The sequence below is a fragment of the Sardina pilchardus genome, chromosome 10, assembly GCF_963854185.1.
Source record: "Sardina pilchardus chromosome 10, fSarPil1.1, whole genome shotgun sequence".
NCBI lineage: Eukaryota > Metazoa > Chordata > Actinopteri > Clupeiformes > Clupeidae > Sardina > Sardina pilchardus.
In genome coordinates, this window is record NC_085003.1 from 10228338 (window position 1) to 10250071 (window position 21734).

A 21734-nucleotide genomic window follows, 5' to 3' on the forward strand; every position below is an offset into this window, starting at 1 on the left:
TAAAGTTCAGTGATGGAAGAGAAAACAAACTGGATTCTCATTTTTTTTTCTGCCCAGACCTAGACTCCGCTATAAGTTTCACACACATGAATGAATCACCGACTAACATTCATAGCATTGTCCACTGCTCTTGTAGCCAATTGTAAGATACTCTTATACATTTGTACAGTAAATGGCACTGATAGCAAGTCATCGACACACCTAATGTCACACCTAAAGTACAATCAACCACTTTGACTGTATTTGCAAGGGTTTTGCAGGGCAAATACAGACAAACAGGTCTATAGAGGACGTGGCCACGTGGACAGACAGGTGTGTAGATTGATGGAAGGGTTCTTAGACAAGACAGACTGATGGATGGGCAGGTGTATAGTGGGAGGCGGCAGGTGACCCGTAGCCTGAGGGCTACTCCTCACGCCCACGTTCATCTGATCCTGTGCCCAAGTCGAGATGCTCCTTGTTCCTGCTTCTCGGCGCTTTCTTCTCTCAGCTAAACCCCACCCAACCCACACAATAGGACAGGGAAGATAACACACACACACACACCCACGCTCAGCGCATCTCATCAAACAACTAACTGGTCCACCAGCTGGTTCGCAACACACACACACACACACACACACACACATATGTGTGTACATAGACAGACACCCACCCACCCCCACGCACACACCCACTCACACTCACACTCATCCACCTCCCCACCACCCACACACACACTCACATACAGACACAAAACCCCACACACAAAACACAACAATGCTTCAAAGTCCTCGGCGTCCTGAGAGCGAATGACTCACAGAGGTCTGAAAAACTCCCCGAGATCAAACGGAGGGCCGACCGAAGCACTAGAGAGCTGGCCCTGAAAGGGCCGTGGAATGCGGGCCCTGGCATTGTTGGGCCCGGGTCTTTGATACACTCGCTCCTGGTCCGCCGGCACAAAAGAAGATCCCAGAGCGCCAGAGAGAAAAGGGATCAGGCTCTTGTGAGAGGCCGAGAGAGAGAGAGAGAGAGAGAGAGAGAGAGAGCGGCGGAGGGGAAAACCCCAAGCCCAAGAGCATCTGAAAGAGATATCATCAGGCCCCACAAAGAAGCTGCCGCCGATCTAAACACAGGGCTGCGCCAACGCTCCCTCCTCCAACGTGTGAAGAGGAGAATAAACAAAAACAAAAGGGGGATGGGAAAGGGGGAAAGGAGGATTGGGGGGGGTGGGTGGGGGTTGGGGGTTGGCATAGAGTAGTGGTGTTGAGTGGATGTAGTGTTTTTTTCCCATGCAAAAAAAAAAGAACATTCTACACAGATCTGGGGGGTATTCCAAGAAAGTGGGTTTAATGACAAATTCGGGCAAGTTCTCTCATTCGAAGAGGTAGGCTAATCCACCATAAAAAAAAGCGCCCTATAGCTTTCTTTCAGTAGGAGATTGAAGCCACAGGGTCTTTCTATATTACGAGGCTTAGCACTTACTCAGAGTTAACTGACCCAGGTTTGTCACTTGCGTACTTGGAATACCCCACCAGTAAATTTGGTGAAAAACAAACAAGGCTCAGCCAAACCCAGACACCACTTGCTAAATAACCATTTGGAAGAGAGGAGACAGAAAACTGCTGGAGAAGTCGTGCCTGAACATATTTATGACGGGGATACGAATCACAGCTCGTGGTCCCACGGGAAGCCACGTTCTCAGGGGTTAAACTGTCTGTGCAGTCGTGACTTTATTTCGCATTTTATTACTTTTATGGACACTAGGAGGAAGGAACTGAGAACACCAAGTACTGGGTCACAACTAGGCCTGAGATGAGAGGAGTGGGAGTGAAAGAGAGGTGTGTGTGTGTGTGTGTGTGTGTGTGTGTGGGGGTGTGGGTGTGGGTGTGTGTGTGTGTGTGTATGTGTGTGTGTGAGAGAGAAAGGGGGAGGCTCACCTTAGGAGTGGTTCCCTAGGGTGATCACAATGCTGTTTGTGTGCATGTGTGGATATACTGTGTGTATGTGCCACTACAGCCAGCGAAGCATAGAGGCACTTATAAGACAACCCAAGTGTGACCTCAAAAACTGCATCAAGAGTGGCATGTGTGTGTGTGTGTGTGTGTTCAGCGCACCCAAGATAAAGGAGTGGAGATGCCGGAGAAAAATCAGTTAAGCCATTCAGGCCATGTGCACACATGTGAAATGAGTCCCTAAACAATAAGAGCAAGGAGCAAAACATGAGGACAAAGAAGGAAAAGTCACTTTCTATTAAACACACAACTCCGTTCAAAGGTGTTTAACTCCACTCCAACACTATGGGAGAGCAGATCAGAACACGCGTGTTTGTGTTTTCCGTCCGAAGCGTTTGAACATAACGATCGCATCGTCGTGGATAACCAGCGTCACCCTGTCTGATGTTGGCCTTCAGGTAGGGGCAGCAGACAAAGCCCACCTTGTGTGGCAGGCTCCATTACCGTGCTCATTAACTGCCTGGTTCAGATTACGCCACCGAGCACCATAATTACGGCTCTATTTTGGTGACAGGCAAGCGAGCGTCATCAATAACTCCCACCACTCATAGGCCAGGCCTGCCACGAGGGTGGCTGGGATCGCTGCCCCGGCGAGGGTGGTAAACAACATTCTGGAGGATAAACGAGCCTATCAATCACATGTGAGGCATCAAAGGGCTCATATCAGGTGTCAATCAGATGCTGAGACTGACAGGGGCACATTGGAAGTAGCCAATAAACACAAATAATAAAGGACACAAGATATGTTGCCAATCGGATCGTGTCAAAAGAGTAAATCAGACATGGTGGTGTAAGCATTCTTTCACTTTTCTCTCTCTCAAAAACAGTGACAGGCAGACAGTCTGTCTAAATCTGCTCTGGCTCCCCAAAAACTGAAATGTCTCATGTCTTGATGATTTAGACTTGTGAGGCTCTCCTGCCATCAAGTGGTGAAAAGGTACATTACATCTTCAATGCAAAGGTAAAAAGTCAATCTCGGCCAAGTATACTTGCATTGCATATACAAGGAATTTGGTCACTGGATTATTCCCATCTGTGAATTAGTGAACACACACCACACAGAGTGACCACACAGTGAGGTGAAGCACACACTAACCCGGATCAGTGAGCTGCCTTCATACAGCAGCACTCGGGGAGCAGTGAGGGGATAGGTGCCTTGCTCAAGGGCACTTCAGCTGTGGATGTGGGTATGGGAGAGCAGTGCTCGACCACTTCCGCCATCCACATTTTTCCTACTGGTTGGGGATCAGATCGGTAACCCTTCAGTTACAAGCCTGAAGTTCTGGCCAGTAGGCCAGGGCTGCCCCACAAGAGGGCCATTGATGCATGTCTGTCTACTTTCAAAGCAAGACACATTTGCTGACTGTTTCAATAAAACACACCAGTAAGAATGTTATCAAGCTTCTATCAGAGAGGGTTAAAGCGGAGCGAGAGGCGCAAACGTTCGAACATTTCCGCTTTCTGTTTTCGCAAAGGGGAGGGGGGCGAAATCCCCCATTAAGCAAACCTAGTTACATTCGAACTTAACTGCTTGCCAACCTGACAGAGATCAATATCCCACTATGACGACTTTGCGACACGCCTCTTTAAGCAGACAGGAACTGTTCGAATTTTGCTTCCATAGAGATGCATTATGTTGCTCTATCTTGTCAGTAATGAAGGATCTTTGCTTCTATACTGTAAGTGCCAGTAAGGCTCTGGGTGGTGGTTGCAAGGTTCTGCATGGCTTTTAGGTAGATAGCTTGCTAGCTTAAGACCAGAACTCACAAATTACTGCTTTGAAAGTTCTCTAGTTCATGCAGTAGGCCTAGCTCATAATGTAAATCTTGATTTAGATAGATAGATAGATAGATACTTTATTGATCCCCAAGGGGAAATTTAGCCAAGTGAGTTAATACACACAGGGAATTTGTTTCTGGCTTATAGTTATACTTAGTATACTATAGTAAAGTATCACTCTAGCTTTACAGACAACGTATAGGCATTACTACAACTACAAATACAGACAACATAGCTATAACACTCACTCCATGGGCACTCGGAACTGAACAGTGTCTGGTGGCTGCTCCTTGCCAGGCCTGACAAGAGTAAGGAACCAATTGGGGCGGAATATCCTCAGCTGGGGGTTCCCAAACTGGTAGATGGGGTATCTACAAGAAACACAGGACAAAAAAAGACAGCCAGATGATTAAGAACACACCCTGTTCTTTGTACATGAACAAATAAATATTATATAAACATATTGGCACAGCAAATGAAGACACTTGGTTAATCAATAATGAATTTACTGTGCCAACATGTTAATTGAGGACACAGTATAATATACATTTTAATAAATAGGACCATTATTTCTGCAATAGACGAATGTGTCTAGATATTATGGGTTGGTTGTGAGCGACTGAAGGTGGTTGCTTTCTGAGTTGGTAGATGGAACATTGTCAAGTTCATGTGTAGTCTGGTCAACACATGGGACAACAGGGACACTCACAACTCACAACGATACTATTGAGGTTAACTCATGAGGGGTCAAATGTCAAAATCACTATGGCACGACACAGTCAGGCTAATACCTAATTCCATGCTAGTAGTAGGACATCTGTACTATTTTGGAAGAGAAAGTAAACATCGGCAACTTCAACGGAGAAACGCTAACGAGTTATGAGTAAACATTTGCAATCGCATATCTGTATAGGGTATTCATAAGGGTCAAACAGCACACACTGCCGTTGATGCTAGCTACACAACGTTAGCATGCAGCCAGTAGTAGGCTAGCAAAGCAGTGAAATTCTACGTTCAATTATAATGGTTGTAAATCAGATCTTGACACCAGACCTTATTTGTTAAAGTCAGAAGCACTACAGTCACTCGGCAGGTAAAACCTTACTTACATAAGCCTCCTTGCCATAGTTAAACAATACAATTTGTGCACAAGTGTGTTGTTTTCAAGGTCTCCACAGCATCTTGGTTACGCATGTGCTTTACTTCCGGTGACACAATAATTGGCACATGCGCAGCTTTGCACACCATTGACATTCAAACATGACATCAGAGTTGGCCTTTTAAAAGTTCTTTGAAGAACATATGAAATTGTAGTTATTATTTTGATTATTGAAGCATGAACAACAGCTGTGATACACCTTTTCTTCACATATATTGCCTTGTTTAGTGAAGATGCAAGCAGGTATAGATAGCCTACCTATACCTGTAATCCTATATGCATGCAGTGTAATGTGTTAAATCCAAAGTGAATTGAGGAATGCTATTTGACACCTCTATTATAGGTTACCTTTAACTTTAGACTGCTTTAACTGACAGCGAAGCATGAGGTTTGTCTCTGCCAGATCAACAATGGGGGTAGGCTGGGTGAACCCTGCCTGATCTGTCGGCGATTTGGATTTCGTCCTGCAACTCCTGCACATATCTCTCCTGCTTCCTGTCCACATCCTCTGGGTCCAATCACAAACAAACTTATCCAAAAGGCGCATGTACCCGGATCGTTGGTCTGACTGGTTGAAGGAATATCTAAAAGCGAGTCATTTGAACTATGCCCATTGATCACGCCTCTTGTGCAGTAGAAATAAAGTGCAGACTCCCCAGACTAATGTTCCATCTTAAAAGATTGAGCTTATGATGATAGCCAGACTACAATGGGGGAACTATGCCCTGCTTAATTCCCTGCTCAGCAATTCATTTGAGGGTCACCAGAAGGAGTTAGCCTAAAACTGATATGCATGAACTGAGTAGTTTATTTTGACCCTGTTGTCTACATTTGGTACATACTTTTTGTACAAAGAGACACTTACAGCTGGAGGCCTTCCTTGTGTGAATTAACAAAGCCTACTTGGTAAATGATAGTTAGATAGATAGATAGATAGATAGATAGATAGATAGATAGATAGATAGGCCTACTTTATTGATCCCCAAGGGGAAATTCAAGAATAGATAGATAGATAGATAAATGCAGAATGTTTCTGGTTCTGATGATTCTGAACTTTAGGGTCATTCTGTTACATGCAGTGTGTATGCATCAAGGTGTTCTGCATGCAATTTGTCCCAAATCATGTAAGTCAGAATTTTGTAGCTCAAAGGTAGAACGTTTAAAATACTAGTTCTAAGTAAAAATGTGTGATACTTTACATCTCATAATTAAGTTTGATAACAAATTTGACATTATGAAAATTATGAAACTCAAATAGCTTTGTCTGACCCACTCCCCGTTTTAAAAGAAGGTGAAAGGACGGCCGGCAACGTATAGGACAGCTATGGTGCTCGACGTCATCATTAATTTGAAAGGACCCCACATCGTTGTTCTAGCGTTTCGGAAGTTTGAAACGGAGATTCAGGTTGATGGTACTGTATGGTGTAAATATAAATCAGCAATCAAGTTGAAATCTCCAACATCCCGATTCCTACACGGGTAAAGCATTTATGTGCATTGAGTAAATAATAACAAATACAAAGTAATCAGATAATTTTTGAAATTGCAAATCGTAGATGACCGATTTAAGTGTTCACTGGCGGGTAACTATTCCTACTTCAACTATGAATGAACCGGTGGCTAGTTAGCTAGCTAGTGTGCTAACTCTTTTACTTTTCTTTTCCTGCCTCTATGAGTTGTGTGATTATTTGGACTTCCACGTATTGCATTATCGCAGTACTGTATCTATGGATAGTGTTCTGTATGTATAAAAATTAGGCAGAACCTAATCTCATGGTCAATGTTTTGTTGCGCTAAGCCAGTCAGACATGAAGCGTTAGCCAATAGCTAAGTTAGCTAGTAAACTGCAAAATGATAACTACTTGAGATGAGCATCCGTAGACGTTATGATAGTGCGTTTAGCTAAGATATATAATTGCGGCTTTACATTGTATATGTACCATTGCATTTCATGACTTTGGTGTATTGCTTTTAACTAAAAAATTATATATGTGCTAACCAAATAAGCTAAGTGTTTTCTGTTCTTCTTAACCTCTATTGAGATCAGTCCCTGGGATACCTCATAGCTGACACTACGGTTCACTGAAATGACATGTACAGTAGTAATCAGTAGCATGCAATGTGAGTAAATGGCAGTATCATGTAATGTGTGACTTATTTAGCTAACTTGTTTTGTGTTTTCATCCATTCAGCATCAGGTGTTGCTGTAGCTTCTCAACTTCCAAAGAGAGGGCTGAGGGGAGACATTCGTCATGTTTCTTTACAACTTGACGTTGCAGCGAGCAACAGGGATCAGTCATGCCATCCATGGAAACTTTTCAGGTTGTTAACCTGTCTCTATCAGCTAACCAACAGTAACATTAGCTGTCTAACAGTCTACATGTTCCTTTGAATCGTTGTGGTAATAGGTGTATGTGTTGTGTTACACAGGAACCAAGATGCAGGAGATTGTTGTTTCCAGAGGAAAGATTATTGAACTCCTGCGGCCAGATGCCAACACAGGGAAAGTCCACACACTGCTCACCATGGAGGTGTTTGGCATCATCCGCTCCCTCATGGCATTCAGGCTCACTGGAGGAACTAAAGGTGTGTGTGTTGTAATAGCTTTTCTCCTGACATTCAACATTTATTCACGTGAATACATTTTTGCATGCGTAATGGACAGTGAGTGGGATTCTCTCTTTTAAGTATAACTGTGTTGTAATAGCTGAAATGGTTGTGATTGTGAACGTATTAAGCACTTAGGTATTGTCTGTCTCAGGTCACCTGTTAGAAGGATAGAAAGATTGCAGATCACGACATCCTCTGGTGAGGTGGTAGCGTAATGGATAAGCAGCTGGACTAGTATGCATTGTCCAGCACTGTTGTGGGTTTGATTATTGGCTGCCACTGTTGTGTAGCCTGGCCCCACCCACAAAAATCCTCTTTCAGGGAGATCTAGTGTGGAATACAAAAGTTCATAACTGTTTCCCTCAGACAAGAAAAAAAATGTCAGGCCAATCAGCGTCGAGAGCGGAAGACTTTGTTATTGTGATAAACAGAAGCAGCAACACCTGCTTCAAAAAATGCATTTAGAAAATTGCAGAAATGTAGTTAAAGCATAGATAGACCCACATACATTCTTTCCTGAATGTTGATGCTATTTATTGTCAGTTTCTAGGCAAAGTAGGAAGTAATGTCACATGGTAAAGTGCTCTAGTCGCAGTCCCAGTGTGAGTCGCTTGGATAAAAGCATCAGCCAAATGAATAAAAGTAATGTCCCACACTTGACATTCAAATGGAGTTATACATCATTGTGAATCAAAGCCAAATTTGATAGGAGTGTTTGGGATTGAGGTCTCCATACTTTATACTCATGACGTGCTGTTGAAGTGATGAGTTTTCATGTCTCTTCTCTGACTTGTATTCATGGAGAGTATTTAAACACCTCTGATCTCAGCATTTATTGAGCAGTAGCACAGTAGAAATGATTTAAAACCATGCTTGCTTGAGTGTGATGTGTTTTGCAAATTGTGTTTTGTACCAGTAACTTTGTTTTTACATTCGGATTGACCTCTAGATTGACATAAGCTTACTCTCAGACCATGGATCTACAAATTTCCTTTGTGTGTGCTTTTTATTTGCATTTTCAGTCAAATAAGTACAAATAGGTAGATGCAACATGAAGAAATCACACAAAAGATCAAATAAATTGAACTAAAGTGTGCACCTAACAAAAGCTTTCCAAAAGAGTTCCAATGATTAATCATTTTCATATTTCTTTATTGATTATTTCTTATTTTCTTATGAACCTGTATAGTCTTAATATTTCATCAACTTTTTGTCATCTGAAAGAGGAAGGGAACAACTGTAAAGGGACTGTAATCAACTCCAGCGTTAGTAGCAGCTTAATCCATCATAGTACAGCACCTAGTTTCAAATGTTCTACAGTACCCATCTGCTCAAGAAGTCTCACACCTCAAACCAATTGATTGGTCCAGGCTTGAGCCTTGTATGGCCTAGTTACCGTGGATTGATTGATTGATTTTTGTTTTGGTTTGCGCCCTCATTTCAGTATCGTTTGACAGAGGTGAAGTCACCGTGTTATTGCTTTCAGAAGTGTTCAGTAAGGACTTTCTAATATCTAATGCTTTCTGAACAGACTACATAGTGGTGGGCAGCGATTCGGGCCGTATAGTGATCTTGGAGTATCACCCGTCTAAGAACATGTTCGAGAAGGTCCACCAGGAGACCTTTGGCAAGAGTGGCTGCAGACGTATCGTTCCAGGCCAGTTCCTCGCCGTGGACCCCAAAGGCAGAGCTGTCATGATCGGTAAGGTGTTTGCTTGTTTTGTTGTTTTAAATGTTGTGCTATACAGCTCATAGATTTACCCTAAGTATTCCAGAGTTTCTTCCCCTATTTCTCTTATTTTCAGGTAAATTCTTTTGTTTTTTCCTACTGTTACATTTTCATTTGTTACGGTGTGGGATGTATGTCAGTGTCAACTCTTTATCACTGCATGCTTCTGCTTTTGTGTTTGTAACCTCTGGTAAACTGTGTCCAAGTGCAGCATGTTCACCCAGCAGATATGGGTAACAATGAAGGGGTAAAGAGGAAACAGCATTTTCATACATCTGTGTGCCCTTTGCAGGACCATATTTTCACATGTCCATTTATTCCGATACTTTGTTTATGATTTTCAATGCGTTCAATGTTATTATCCATCGTGGGAAATCAAACTCATGGCCTATGGTATATTAAGTGCTGTTGAAGTGATGAGCTTTTCATGTCTCTTCTCTGACCTGAAGTCCTGGAGAGAATTTAAACACCTCTGATCTCAGCATTGATAGCTGGATGTGATGCAGATACCTAAATGCTGGTCCTCAAGAAGACACACAGCTGCCTTATCCAGCAGTTTAGGCAGTGAGGACTTTTAAAAAGAGCAGGGGTATCTTACTTTGGTCCTGGTGATAAACCAGCCAATGCAGTATGGTTAGAACAAAGAGGAACTATGCAGGTTTGGCGATTTCTTGACTGTTTTCGCTTTTTGTTTTCACTCGTTTTACCCTACAACTTCAGGGTGTATATTTCACAACACTCCTCCTCAATCGGTCAGCCTGGCTTTTCATGAGCATGATCGCGAGGCTAGAGACTTTCTGTTTGTCAGTGTCACCGGCCTGGCACGAACTTGCAATTGTGGTCAAATAACTATTCCAATGACTCCGAGGCTGATCAGTTAAGGCAAATTAAGCTGAAAAACTTGCATAGTTAACCTTTAACCGAATACAATAAAACCTTTTAAGAAATTCAGAGACAGAGGCATATTCCTGCTTGTCGGTTTTGTTCATACCGCCAATGAAGGGAGGTGGTTGACTCTTTAGGACACCTTGGATTATGGTGGCATTGATGCATGTCTAACTGCTCGGCCTTTCTCTTCCCCCCCCTAACGCCCTCCCCTCTCCCAGGCGCCATTGAGAAGCAGAAGCTGGTGTACATCCTGAACAGAGACGCGGCGGCGCGCCTCACCATCTCCTCCCCACTGGAGGCCCACAAGGCCAACACGCTGGTGTACCACGTAGTGGGGGTGGACGTGGGCTTTGAGAACCCCATGTTCGCCTGTCTGGAGATGGACTATGAGGTGAGAGCTGCTATTATGGGGATTCACATTCAGTCTGCCCCTGCAGTTGTTGTTTTTTTTTCTGGCTGCAAGGATTGGTTTGAAGTGTGCACCCTCTATTCTTGTACGTTCTAAAGCAGACAGTAGATGGAGCCATTTCCTATATCTTCACACACTTCCTCACTGTTAGAAAAGGGCATTTGTCAGTGCAGTCTGTTGAGTATATTGGTTTTGGTCCATTGAAGGATTAATCTTTTGTAGTTTCCGTGCTTCCAAGGCCGTTTATCTTTATGTAATAAATCCCAGTCTCTGGCATGCGTTCATACTCATGAAGTGCTGTTGAAGTGATGAGTTTTCATGTCTCTTCTCTGACTTGTATTCATGGAGAGAATTTAAACACCTCTGATCTCAGCTTTTATTGAGCAGTAGGCCTGACCTACCATAGGCACAGTAGAAATTATTTAAAACCATGCTTGGTTGAGTGTGAAATGTTTTGCAAGTTTGTGTTTTGTACCAGTAACTTTATTTTTGCAGTTGGTTTGTTAAAACGACAGACCTCTAGCTTGACATTCACAGACCATGCATCTACATCTGTCATGATGCCGTTTCAGTCAAATACAAACAGGCAGATGCAACAGGAAGAATCACACTAAAGATTAAATAAATTGAACTAAAGCCGGCACATATCAAAAGCTTTTCAAGCTAAGCAGAGTTCCACTGATGAATCATTTTCTTATTTCTTTAAGTATTACATATTTCTTTAAAGGTGGCTTTTGGAATGGACTTGAATGAATTAATGTTGTGTTTTTGTCTGATGACGCAGGAGGCAGACAACGACCCCACTGGAGAGGCCGCGGCCAACACACAACAGACCCTGACGTTCTACGAGCTGGACCTGGGCCTCAACCATGTGGTGCGCAAGTACAGTGAAGCTCTGGAGGAACATGGCAACTTCCTCATCACAGGTGCTTACCCATCTAACTCACAATCTAGCCGCGTCCTCCACACTTATCTCAGTGTGATGTGGTGATGTTCTAGAACATTCTGCATTTCCTTCCCATTTCTGTGATAACGTCAGAAGATCTCATGTGTATGTGTTATGCAAGTGGTTGAATCTGAAATTAGTGTAAAGCTTGTATGTCGGCGTGTGCAACTGAAGTTATGCAATGCTAACCAACCTGTTTGCGTTACGATGTATGAAACAATTTAGCTCGCGACCGAGCATCTAGTCAGGCCTACCTATAGGCCTCAACCTTTAGGATACAAAGTCATTCTGAAATGAGGAAATGATGCATGACTTTGCTTTTCCACACTTCTACACTTTACACCCAAATTTTTCCTCCAGATGACCTACATTGACTCTATAGTCACATTTAAATTTGTTGAGCAAAGTTTCAGTTCAGGCAAAAATATGAAAAGGTCCTCAAATTCCCTAATGAAATCCTAATGGAAATCAGACATGTGGCCTGCTTATATTAAGTGCTGTTGAAGTGATGAGCTTTTCATGTCTCTTCTCTGACCTGAAGTCATGGAGAGAATTTAAACACCTCTGATCTCAGCATTGATGGCTGGATGCGCTGCAGATACCTAATAACTACCTCAAGAAAACACAGCTGTTTAAAAAAAAACAACAACAACAAAACAAAACAAAACAATCCAAGGATCTCTTGCCTTGCTCCTGGTGATATACTGTACCACCCAACACCTGTATGGTTAGAACAAAGCTGCAACTAGAATATGACCTAACAGAACAAATGTGTTTTGCTTTTGTGAATAGTGTCAAGAAGGTATAGAATAACAATCAAATACTTAAATCCACTCACTTAGATATTCCACTTGATGACTTGGTCAGTAGAACAGCAGTGGCAAAAAAGAGGTACTCTTTGGATGGGGAAACTGATAATCCAAATGAATTTGTATCAAGGCACTCTGTGTTTTGAAACAGTTTAAAAGCCTTTATTTTCATGTCTTGGCATTTTAAATCTTTATTGACCGGTTTCAGGTCCCTAATAACTGTGGTTTACGTGGTAAGACGCAAGGAAGTTGTGTACTTGAAAATTGTTCATTTTGGACAGAGAAAAGCAGACTGATTTTCCTGTGGGCTGTACAGGACACATCGATCGAGTTCAATGCTCAATATGTTTAAAACGCCTGTCTTCAAATAGGTTTATGTGTTAATAGGCTAGATGTTTGGATATGGCGGTTGCATTATGAAGTTATGCAACAAATGTTATCTTCATGCTCAGGAGCAAAAACTGAAATTATGTAGGCTTAGTAACATAGGGTAGTAACATTGGCTAGCGTTACTTTCCTGTCAGTTAACTTTCAGCACAATGCATTTTATGCATTTTGTGCATTTCAGTCAATCATTCAATGTGTGGCCAGCAGCATAGGCTACTATATGAAGGTAATTATCCTCTGACCTCTGGGGGAAATTATTGCCCGCCCCTCGCAATATGTTGCCTTTGAGTAGGTAATGTTCTCACTTTTCTATAAATCTAAACTGATTGTTTGTGCAGGAAAAGCCCTAGCCTAAACTTAACTTAACCTTACAGTGACTGGTCAAATGTTTAGCCTACCTTCCGTAAAACAGCTGTCTCTTTTTCATAGGTAAACTCGCTACACCGCCTAGATGAAAACAGTCCAGACTCAGCAATATCAAAAATATTTAGGCAATATGCTTTTGTTCATCATACATCAAGTTCAGCCAGCCTGCTTTCAAAGCACTGTCCCTGTAAAAAAAAAATAGTGCTTGTCCTTTGAGTTTGTTCTTGACGACTGTTATTAGGGTCCTGAAAACGGTCTATAAGCACTCTGACGAGTTTCAGTATCAAGCTTTCATCAGAGAGTCAAACAGTTCCCATGGAGAGGAGAGGTTCTTTCAAAATAATAATCCACCAATCAGAACCTTCCATCTGGTAAAACATCGTGTTTATGCATGTGTAAAGCAGCCAGCAGATGGCACCCTTTCAGCCCATATTGCTAATCAATAATACATTGTAGTGTACATACAAAAGATGTCTTTAGAAGGTTACAAAACACACTCGGACATCAAACTCACCAAAAGTCTAACTAACTATGCACAGTCACTCGTAGGCAGTAGTGACCCAATAGTAAGTTGCCTGTGAACTGGAGCATCATCATCATTAAAAAGTAGTCTTGCCATATTAATTAATCACATTCACTGTTACTTGAATCATCATAGAGAACAATAACCACACTAGTAAAATGTAGCACTGATAATGTCAAAATAAGGTCTACCCTGAGGTCATGAGATCCTCCATTATAGGCTTCTAGCGTCTGGAGTTGGCATTGGTTTCCTCAAATGAAGACCTCTTTGGCTCCTGGCGCCATTAGGAAAGTTGTTGTGATGCGCTGGCTGTTTTTCACCCTCTCTTCCCTCCTCCCTCTGCAGTGCCTGGAGGGTCCGACGGCCCCAGCGGCGTGCTCATCTGCTCTGAGAACTACATCACCTACAAGAACTTTGGGGACCAGCCCGACATCCGCTGCCCCATCCCACGCAGAAGGGTGAGTGAGTGGCGACCGGGTCCCCACCTGCAGGAAGGGGCCTGGGGGGGTGGGGAGGCAGTTGTGGGGCGGGGGTTAAGGGTCTCGTGTTTAGTCCTGGTCAACTGGATGCACTGCAGAATTGATGAGTTTTCTCATGTCTCTTCTCTGACTTGTGATCCGTGGAGAGAATTCCAAACACTTCTGATCTCAGTGCCCCTCTTTGCGACGTCATTAGGTTAACGCCAATTAAGTTAAGTTCATGCTGAACAGACAGGTCTTAGTCGCAATGGAGACCTATTGATGCACACTTAATGGCTTTCATTGTAACCAAATACAGTTGAACGCTTAATGGGTGTCCGTGTAACTTAATGCAGTTATATATTATTTGATTATGTTTCACATTGTATAACGATGTTTATGTCTGGGTGGTGTTTTGTGTCTTGATCTTTTGCAGAATGACCTTGACGACCCGGAGAGAGGCATGATTTTCGTCTGCTCAGCCACTCACAAGACCAAGTCTATGTTCTTCTTCCTGGCCCAGACGGAGCAGGGAGACATTTTCAAGGTCACACTGGAGACTGACGAGGAGATGGTGAGGATGGCAAAGCCAGCACGAACAAACGAATGAATGTCTGTGAGAGCAAAGAAAGACAAACATTTCATTAGTTGAAATACGGAATATGAAATATGAAGCTTACTGAGATTATGTTTATGATGAATAGCATTTATAGTTTATTGAATTTTATTGTCAAAAAAGAATTCGCCACCTAGTCCCCAGGGAAACACTAGAAGAACTAGATTAAAATAGGTCCAAGATAGTGACACATGTCTGTTTTTTCAGACGGGTGATTTCTGAGTGTGAATATGATGATTTCTCATGTCTCTTCTCTGACATTCTACTGGAGAGAACGTGTATTATATCTGATCTCAGACCACAACAAACTCCCTGCTGATTTTAGTGCCGTCTTTACCTCACATAGGATTAACTGCATTAAACGTGTTCACCTTTTACTTTGTCCAGGTCACAGAGATTCGTTTGAAGTATTTTGACACCATCCCTGTTGCGACAGCCATGTGTGTGCTGAAAACTGGCTTCCTGTTTGTCTCCACGGAGTTTGGCAACCAGTGAGTGAGCTGCTCTGTTTGGTCTGTGGGTTAAATGGTTATGAGTGACTGACTGGTTGCTTGCATCATGTCCATATTTGTATATAATATTTGCTAGCATGACCTAGTATGCAATTAGAATTCAAGCAAGATGTGGTCCTTCAGAATCAGGACAGAGACGGCATAGACTTTATACATAAGACAAAGTAATACCTAAGATAATATGAAATGAATTAAAATAACAAGTAATTATAACTTTGGGAGATGTTTTCTCAGTGGAAGTTCTTTTTTTCATGTCAACTTGATTATCTTACATCTTATTTGATTTCAGTAATGCGCAGAGTCTTTATAATATTTGCATCAGCTATACCTGTTATTGTGAGGTTTATATTGAGTAATGTATGCAACCTTGGATGTGTGTTAGTCACCCTCATCAACTACCTGTATGAGCCACATTTTAATATTTTCTGTGTGTGTGTGTGTTAGTTACCTTTACCAGATTGCTCACCTGGGTGATGACGATGAGGAGCCAGAGTTCTCCTCGGCCATGCCTCTGGAGGAGGGTGACACCTTCTTCTTCCAGCCACGGCCCCTGAAGAACCTGGTGCTGGTGGACGAGCAGGAGAACCTGTCCCCCATCATGTCCTGTCAGGTGAGCCCTGGGTTTAGGGGGGTGTACATTTATTGTGGATGTAATAGAAGGCAAGCTGATCTAAAGCTGTTTCTTGCTGAGGAAAATGGTACAGGTATGATAACAGGCCATTCAGGAAGGAGGCAATGACCTGAAAAGTCCTATTTAATAGTTTACGGAGTACCTTCTTTATTACGTTTTATGTAAACCTGCTTCATATCTTAGTGCAAACTGTCCTCAATATTTAGTGAAGCTAAATGTGTTTATAATTATTAGAGCCTTGTTTTCTGTTTTTCCTTATTTGATACTTTCATAGGTTACACACACACACACACACACACACCCACACCACTTCTGCTTTTTTAAATGTTGCGCTTTGCCCTGAGGATGGAATTTCTTGTTTGTCTTTTCTTTGGGGCAGGTTGATTGCATTACTTAAAATCATTGCTATTTATTAATTATGACTCTCATAATACGATTGGTAGGAAAATAAATTTGACTTTGATGCTCTTTCGACTGTCTTTAGCTTCGATTCTGCTGTATTGGCCAAAAAAGGACATCCTTTGGTTACAAATGGACTTAAAAGGTTATCCTTTGGTAGTTTCTGTTTGCATAGCCCACCAGTTCTCGTTCCAATTTTCGGAGCATTTCCCCTCCTCTGCATTCCGTTCATCAGCTTCACACTTACAGTATTTTTAACACTATCTTGTCCATTATTAACACTCCATGCAAACTGGTGTAGCACACCAGTTAATCTCCCCATCACAAAACTGGCTGCTGTCACACAGTAGAATTGCACAGTACTTTCAGATACACATTTAGCCCTTCATGCTCGTCACTGCATCTGTGGTTGTGGTCGTGCTTATTGCATGCTGTAGTTTTCAGTTGGCTTGTACTATCTGATATTGTGATATCAAATATGTCATGATTAGATATACTAGTGCAGTGCCCGTACAAACAATGTTTTCCAAGAAACTTGTTGCCCAATGACGTTGATGCAGGTAGATCATGTTAGATTGGTGGTGATGTAGAATCAGGCCATTGCAGTTAGTAGAGCTCTTTACTGTCTTTGCAAAGTAAAAAAAGTGAAGACGTTTGAGTTGCAGCTAATGGCAATATCAGGCGTTTTTGCTGTTGTTGGGAAATGATAGCCTAAAGCTAACCGCATGGCCATGCCAGTGCTATGAACTCGGAAGTGATGTTTGAATGAATGTTATGCCCATAGCCGATGTCCAGATAGAGTCAAGAGCGGCTGTTTTAAATGCAAGTTTTAACAGAATGCTACCGACGTGTGTGTCGGCATATTGTTGCAAGATCAGTAACCTGATCAGGCAACAGAAGCGCTAGGAACACAGAGTGACACACAGACAGACATTCCTTGCATTAATAGATAGATATACTGTATGATCGATATTTATACTCACACGCACACACACACTAACGAAAAGTCAGGGATATGTAAAATGTGTGTGTACACTATACAGAGGCCAGAAAGGTTGCCCATTTTATTAGCTGCAAAAATTCACTTTTTTATTCGCAAATTAGTGTTTATTTACCTTCTGCAGGCCTACTTTAATGACCTAGAGTGTGTTTGCATTTCCTTTTTTTAATGGACTCTTCTACTCTGCTGATGAATCTTTCATGTCTCTTCTCTGACAGTGCTGGAGAGAGTTACTTCATTCTGATCCGAGAGTCCATTTGACCTGGACAGTAAATCCCACATGCCGTCAAGGCTGCCATTGACCTTTCTCTCTTTGTGTGTGTGTGTGTGTGTGTGTGTGTGTGTGTGTGTGTGTGTGTGTGTGTGTGTGTGTGTGTGTGTGTGTGTGTGTGTGTGTGTGTGTGTGTGTGTGTGTGTGTGTGTGTGTGTGTGTGTGTGTGTGTGTGTGTGTGTGTGTGTGTCTCTAGATTGCTGATCTGGCCAATGAGGACACTCCCCAGTTGTACGTGGCCTGTGGACGAGGCCCCAGATCAACATTAAGAGTGTTGAGACATGGACTGGAGGTACATTTGCACACGTGAATCCCACATTTTCCAACCTAAAAATGTGACCCATGAGAATCATGCAGATAGGTAGTCCCCCAGTTGACAAACAAAATACCTGTGTCCTATTGGCTTACCAGTAGGCTATCTGTCAGTGCCCTATTGCACATGCATTCAGTGTGATAAGAAATGGATTTCTGGTGGAAGGGGTATGAGCAAGGTGTGCAAAAGTCCCTGACTTCAAGTTCAAGGAGCATAAGAGCGGAGTTAGTGTTGGCTTTACTCTAGGTCAGAAGTTAATTATAATTATAAAACGGACAGTTCCAGTCTTTGATCTTCGCCTTCGATGCCGTTGTATTAAGAACGCATTTTGTTTTATATTAATGCGCTGAGAATGCATTAATGGCTAACAAGATACAACGTAATACAGTTGCTGAGCAACCATTTGGATTAGAGTCTACTAGTGGTGGAACTATTCTATAGGGATTCCATGGAAGAACAGACATTAGATGAAATAGCTTTAAAATACCATGATTATTTGTTTATTTTGTGCCAATTGTTAATGTCCTATGTGGTAGCCGTTTTATAAAAGCAATAAAAGCTCCTTTAGGCCGTTCTATATCGTGAATATAGCACAGCTGAAGGTTGTTTAACGGCACACATCCCTGGTTATGATGAACACCTTTCTGGAAGAGGCATACGTACACACATTCTTTTTTGATATGGAAGTAAAGACTTCCTATGTAAGCTTTATTATTATTTATCTCCATTCTGTGCAAATTCATGTTGTAGGGTTTTTTTGGATGGAAAGAGCAATGTAATGAACAGAATCACAAACAGCATTGTGATAAACAAAAACCTTGGCCTTTAGACATGTTTTAGTGGGCATACATTACATACCAGGGATTTATTTACAATCTCATGTGTGTGATATGACTAGGGGAGAATAAGGGCAATGGAAAATATAGACCATGTATGTAAGTCGTATCTTAAAAAAGCTGGTGTTCTAGAAGTCGTCTTGTGTGTTTTGTCTCGATAGGTGTCGGAGATGGCCGTATCGGAGCTGCCCGGTAACCCCAACGCTGTATGGACCGTACGCAGACATGTGGAAGGTACACCAGCTCCCTTTTGGCTCCCCATTCCCTCATCTGCTACTGTACTCTAATCATTCTAGTCAGCACCTGTAACCCACTGAGTGCTCATTCATGTCCAGAGTCCGATAGGCAATCTAGCCAGCCCTTTAAATGAGACTGCAGGCAAGTACAGTTAGGAACAAAATTATTCATATCCCTGGGAAATATTGATTTAATGTTTGTTTTCTCTTAACCGATATGTGTGTTCTGACTGAAAATGACACTGCCACATGCCAAAAGGCTGTAAGACAATGTGGTAGAAACATGGAATTAGAAAAAGAAGCTTTCTCATCTTCAACATTTTTATGGAAAATGGCTTGTTCAAAAGTATTCCTACCCTTTTTAAGTAATCGATGAAAACATATTTACTTGCAATCACAGCCTTCAAAGTGGGTCTTATAATACCTACCAAGCTTCTCCATGTCTCCACAATGAGTGTAGACTGCACCTTTTTCAGCAGCAATCTGAGTTTTGAGGCAGAATCGATTCTTTGCCATCACGCTGGCCTGGTGCTCACTTTATGGATGGACCTCTCCACTCTGGCGGAGTACAGCTGTAGCACTCTGGCCTTGTGCTCACATTTTTATGGACTGATGTTGCGACTTTGGCTGATTAAATCCCAATGACGCCGTGTCCATTTCAAGTGTTGGCTGGCCGCTGAGACGATGATTTATTTGGGATGTTTTTCAAACCAGTGGGACATGGTGACTTTCTCAAAAGTAAATGGTAACATTAAACAAGCGGCTACATTACGATCCTGGTGTTCAGAATGCTCACCAGCTTATGAAGTATCCCTCTGCTAGCATCCCTCACTTTCATGCCACATCTCCAGCATGCCACAGCATAAAAAACGTGCCACTATGACAGACTGGTCGAGCATCTGTAATCATGTGCTGCATCACTGCAAGTGGACTTCATTGCAGCTGCATTGCCACTATTTGTTATGTCTGGACTCTCACAAAAAAGACTGTACACTGAGCCCTCTTATGTGTTCTCTTGATTTCCCCCCACATTCAAGCGCACTACTTCACTATTCCAAGTGACCTGTGTCTGTATGCGGTGGTGATTTAAGAGCCTCCGTCTGACTGGCCCCTGTGTTGCAATGCATCATGGGTAGGCACATCTGTGCCAGGACCTCCCTGAAGCCACGTGACTTCTGCGAATGCTCCAGTGGCCTGCGCAGTCTCGTCACGTCCCCATGAGCGGCTCAGGAAGGGAGGGAGAGGGAAAGAGAAGACAGTCGATACGACCGAAATGGATTGGTGGAGCCTCAGACAGAGAGGAGAGAGAGGGGTGAGAGAAGAGAGGGAGAGAGAGGAGGAGAGAGAGAGAAAGATTGGACCAGGGCTTCCCTGAAATCACATGACTTCTCTGAAAGCTGCTCTGAATAGCATGTACAGTCCTGCAGCAGCTCCATGAGGCTCTGAGGGAAGCAGAAGAGCGAGGAGAGGGGATGGCGAGACGGCACAGATGCAGGAGGGAGAGAGAAGGGAGACCATTGACACATCTGTGTGTTGGTTCCTTGTACCCAAGGGAACAGGGCTAAGGGAGCACTTTATCAGTTGTTGAATTTCATGTTAGGATGGTGCTCTGCTACCTACGTTGCACCTGACCAGACTTTTTGTTTTTTGCTTCAGCTCCGGCATGTTTTTCACTTTTTTGTCTATCGTCATGTTTAGTCTTGGTCAAGGCTATCGTCCATCCTGTTACCTTGGATGGGACCCTGTTGCTTCCTCAAATGTTCAAAATGAGACTATGTAAAGCTGAAAGATGATTATTTAGCTGGAGGGTGGCCATTTTCCCCAACATGACTCGTTATTATGGTATGACAAATTGGAATTGGGTGTATTGGTTTGTTCCCATCTGTGATGCAAGTGTTTTCATATTCCAACACTGTCCCAAGGCCTCTCTGAGATGAGAAACTCCAGTGCAGCTTTCTCTTGTTATATAATAGATGTCCTGATGTGGACCTTTTATTTTGAAAAACAAATGAGAAAAAGGGGGGGGGGGGCGACACACTCATGATGACTCACTTTACATTCTGCCGATGGCTAGGTGCAATCCATCAATGTTATGGTAATGGTTTAGTTGCGGTCATCTGCTAGGTGATATTTATGCTGATTAGATTTGTAGTGGTTGGAGACTGCCGTAGCTACAGCGGCCTGCTTGTCATTTCCAGATTGCTGGTGAAGTTGCAATCCATTCTTATTTGAATGAATCTGACAGGCTTTCCCTCAAGTAGGAAGCCACTATTCCAACACTGGCAGAGGAAAGACAAAATAAAGTTTGCAGATGAGTGCTCTGGTAAAGTGTAAGGACATCAGCTATGAGGTTTAAGGACAGTGACCTTTTGCATACCATTTGTAGAGAATACACCAATCTGACACATATGTGGCCAATTCAAAAATCTAGTTTGGGTTTTGATGATGGGTGAGGCCAATCTACTCTACCCAGCTTTGACCCATAATTGGAAGAACAAAAATGATTAATTTCGCTTGAATGTACAACCTCGCACGACTGATGGTTAAGTAGAGCCCCACCAGCGTCATGGGTCCCACCATGACCTTTAGTCGCGGTCATTTACAGGCTGATCTGTATTCTAATTAGATTGACGGTGGTTAGAGACTCACGCCCCTTTAGTGGCTTACCTTTAATAAATGTCAGGTTACTCATATTCAGTGTTTCTGTCCCTTTTTCTGATCTTAATTAATCGATTTATTAATTTAATCTATACTGGGATCACATTTCTATGCTCCTCCAAATGCTTGTTTGAATTCCTTCAATAATTTGACCGTTTTGACCATTAACCGTGTTGTCAACTGAACATGAACTCTTTTATTTCTT

General features: G+C 42.5%; 2 protein-coding genes and 1 non-coding gene across 3 annotated transcripts in view; 2 read left to right on the forward strand and 1 right to left on the reverse strand.

The window, feature by feature from the left end:
* Positions 1 to 5012, reverse strand: part of mrpl23 (mitochondrial ribosomal protein L23) — a 27613-nt gene extending 22601 nt beyond the window's left edge. The window contains exons 1-2 of the mRNA XM_062547699.1: positions 4883 to 5012; positions 4022 to 4144 (exon numbers count right to left, since the gene is read on the reverse strand). Coding sequence (XP_062403683.1) covers positions 4022 to 4144; positions 4883 to 4899 — 140 coding nt within the window. The 5' untranslated portion in view covers positions 4900 to 5012. The remainder of the gene's footprint in view (positions 1 to 4021; positions 4145 to 4882) is intronic.
* Positions 5013 to 6256: 1244 nt separating this feature from the next.
* Positions 6257 to 21734, forward strand: part of sf3b3 (splicing factor 3b, subunit 3) — a 33553-nt gene continuing 18075 nt past the window's right edge. The window contains exons 1-12 of the mRNA XM_062547700.1: positions 6257 to 6411; positions 7125 to 7254; positions 7363 to 7518; positions 9074 to 9244; positions 10378 to 10550; positions 11353 to 11494; positions 13945 to 14057; positions 14494 to 14631; positions 15061 to 15164; positions 15630 to 15795; positions 17683 to 17778; positions 18797 to 18869. Coding sequence (XP_062403684.1) covers positions 7185 to 7254; positions 7363 to 7518; positions 9074 to 9244; positions 10378 to 10550; positions 11353 to 11494; positions 13945 to 14057; positions 14494 to 14631; positions 15061 to 15164; positions 15630 to 15795; positions 17683 to 17778; positions 18797 to 18869 — 1402 coding nt within the window. The 5' untranslated portion in view covers positions 6257 to 6411; positions 7125 to 7184. The remainder of the gene's footprint in view (positions 6412 to 7124; positions 7255 to 7362; positions 7519 to 9073; positions 9245 to 10377; positions 10551 to 11352; positions 11495 to 13944; positions 14058 to 14493; positions 14632 to 15060; positions 15165 to 15629; positions 15796 to 17682; positions 17779 to 18796; positions 18870 to 21734) is intronic.
* LOC134094817 (small nucleolar RNA SNORD111) lies at positions 14892 to 14970 on the forward strand. The gene has a single exon (XR_009940534.1). It is a non-coding gene; the product is annotated as a small nucleolar RNA SNORD111 (small nucleolar RNA).